General features: G+C 43.4%; 1 protein-coding gene across 1 annotated transcript; it reads left to right on the forward strand.

Moving 5' to 3' along the window:
• Positions 1 to 790: 790 nt before the first annotated feature.
• LOC101569928 (histone deacetylase 1-like) lies at positions 791 to 2,279 on the forward strand. Its single transcript, XM_012513561.1, has 2 exons — positions 791 to 1,864; positions 1,965 to 2,279. Exons 1-2 carry the CDS (start codon positions 791 to 793, stop codon positions 2,277 to 2,279), a joined length of 1,389 nt encoding a protein of 462 aa, XP_012369015.1.
• The last annotated feature ends 709 nt before the right edge of the window (positions 2,280 to 2,988 follow it).

A 2,988-nucleotide genomic window follows, 5' to 3' on the forward strand; every position in this document is an offset into this window, starting at 1 on the left:
CGGCTCCATAGACCAGAGAAAAAGGATGGAGTGTTTAATGAATGGCACTGGCTCAACTGTTTATACACATAGGGAAAAAATAGCTTGAATCCCTATCTTATACCATATACAAAGACCAATTCCAAGAAGAGTAACAATTTTACCATAAAAGGCACAGCTTCAAAGTTTTTTTAAGTCCTACATAAGAAAATATTTTTATGGCATTAGGTTTCTTTGTAGGAAAGGATTTTTTTTAACAAGATAGTGAAAACACAAACCAGACAGGCATTGTGGCAAATACCTACAATTTTAAGTACTTGAGGGACTGAGGCAGGAGGGTCATTACAAGCTACAGGACAGGCTGGGCTACAAAGAGAGTTCAAGCTCAGCTTGAACTACATAGTGAAATCTTATCTGAAAAGGGCAAAACAAAATGATAAAGACCCAAGCCAGAAAACAAAACATTGATATATAAAAATGAATAAGATAGACTGGGCATGGTGGCATGCACCTTTAATCCCAGTGCTTAGGAGGCTAAAAACAGAAGGATAACTACAAGTCCGATCTCAGTTCTGAATCCCTGTTGACCCTGTACTAAATACATTTTTTTAAAAAAGGAAGAAAAAAAATGAATAAAATGAATGACACCATAAAGAAAATGAAATCAAACAATTTACTAAATAGAAAGACAGGGCTAGGGAGATAGCCCAGGGGCATAAACACCTGCCTGGCAAGTAAAAGGTCTGGAGTTTGATCCCTGATACCACAAAAATAAATAGACCGACTGACAAAAGGGACTGGAGGCAGCAAGATGGTGCACACTCAGGGCACCAGAAGGAAAGTCTGTTACTACTACGACCAGGATGTTGGAAATTACAATTATGGACAAGGCCATCCCATGAAGCCTCATGGAATCCGCATGACTCACAATCTGCTGCTCAGCTATAGCCTCGACCAAAAGATGGAAATCTATCGCCCTCACAAGACCAGTGCTGAGGAGATGACTAAGTACCACAGCAATGACTACATTAAGTTCTTGTGCTCCATCCGTCCAGATAACATGCCTAAGTACAGCAAGCAGATGCAGAGATTCAGTGTTGGTGAGGACTGTCCAGTATTTGATGGCCTGTTTGAGTTCTGTCAGCTGTCCACTGGTGGCGCAGTAGCAAGTGCTGTGAAACTTAATAAGCAGCAGACAGACATCGCTGTGAGTTGGGCTGGGAACCTGCACCATGCGAAGAAGTCCGAGGCATCTGGCTTCTGTTATGGCAATGATATCCTCTTAGTCATCCTGGAACTGCTAAAGTGTCACCAGAGAGTGCTGTATATTGACATTGATATTCAAATTGGTGATGGCATAGAAGAAGCTTTCTATACCACAGACCAGGTCATGACTGTGTCCTTTCATAAATATGGAGAGTACTTCCAAGGAACTGGGGACCTACGGGATATTGGGGCTGGCAAAGGCAGGTATTATGCTGTTAACTACCCACTCCGAGATGGGATTGATGATGAGTACTATGACGCCATTTTCAAGCCAGTCATGTCCAAAGTAATGGAGATGTTCCAGCCTAGTGCAGTGGTCTTACAGTGTGGCTTGGACTCCCTCTCTGGGAATTGGCTGGATTGCTTCAATCTAACCATCAAAGGGCATGCTAAGTGTGTGGAGCTTGTCAAAAGCTTTAACCTGCCTATGCTGATGCTGGGAGGAGGTGGTTACACCACTTGTAATGTTGCCCGGTGCTGGACATATGAAACAGCTGTGGCCCTAGACACCGAGATCCCTAATGAACTCCCATATAACAACTACTTCAAATACTTTGGACCAGATTTCAAGCTTCTCATTAGTCCTTCCAATATGACTAACCAGAACACTAATGAGTACATAGAGGGGCCGAAAAGATAGCTCAGTGGAATAAGTGCTTGCCCAGCAAGTGAAAGGTCCTGAGTTTGATCCCTGGTACCACCAAAAAAAAAAAGAGTACCTGGAGAAGATCAAACAGTGGTTCTTTGAGAACCTGAGAATGCTGCCCCATGCACCTGGGACCCAAATGCAGGTAATTCCTGAGGATGCCATTCCCAAGGAGAGTGGTGATGAGGATGAAGAAGACCCTGACAAGCGTATCTCAATCTGTCCCTCTGACAAACACATTGCCTGTGAGGAAGAGTTCTCTGACTCAGATGAGGAGGGTGAAGGTGGCCGCAAGAACTCTTCCAACTTCAAGAAAGTCAAAAGAATCAAAACACAAGATGAGAAAGAGAAAGAACCAGAAGAGAAGAAAGAGAGGAGGAGAAGCTAGAAGCCAAAGGGGTCAAAGAGGAGGTCAAGTTGGCCCAGGCAGCCCTTTCCAGCTCAGGCTTCTTGCCGTGTTCCCTACTTTTTTTCCCTCAAACCCCTCAGATTTTATATTTTCTATTTCTCTCTATATTTTTTATTAAATATAAATGTCCCCGGGGAATAGAGAAGAGCCGGGGTCCTTGAGTGCAGGGGGGCTATGCTGGGGGAACTTTTCTAGCAGCAATCAGGCTCCCCACCCCTCCCCAAGTCTTAGTTTTAAGTCATGAAGGGTACAAATCTGGACGGAAGTGATGCAGCCGTAACCTGTGTAGCCAAGGACCTGCGTAGCGTTAAGTGTTCTGGAAGGGGTGGCTGCATCTTCAGGGCTCCCTGTTCTTTGGGTTCCTACAGTAACATCTGCCGTGTTTAGATTGGTTCCTTTCTCACACCTTCACACTGGCCCCAGATGAGCTAAGCAGCCCACACTGCCCTGTCTTCCCCAGTTTTGCAGTAGAGGTTGGTAGTCTAGCTTCCTTTTTTTGAGATACTTTCATTTCTTGTGAGACTCTTTGTAATCAAATGGTACATTTTGATAAAAATAAATAAGTAAATAAACATAAGTAGAAAATGGGCAATAGATAAGAACAGACATCTTTCTGAAAAGGTGACCACCATTCATACAAGATTCTCAACCCACTTCTAATCAAGGAAATATAAACTTAAAACACATT

Source organism: Octodon degus, unplaced genomic scaffold, assembly GCF_000260255.1.
Source record: "Octodon degus isolate 3935 unplaced genomic scaffold, OctDeg1.0 scaffold00011, whole genome shotgun sequence".
In the NCBI taxonomy this organism is placed as follows: domain Eukaryota; kingdom Metazoa; phylum Chordata; class Mammalia; order Rodentia; family Octodontidae; genus Octodon; species Octodon degus.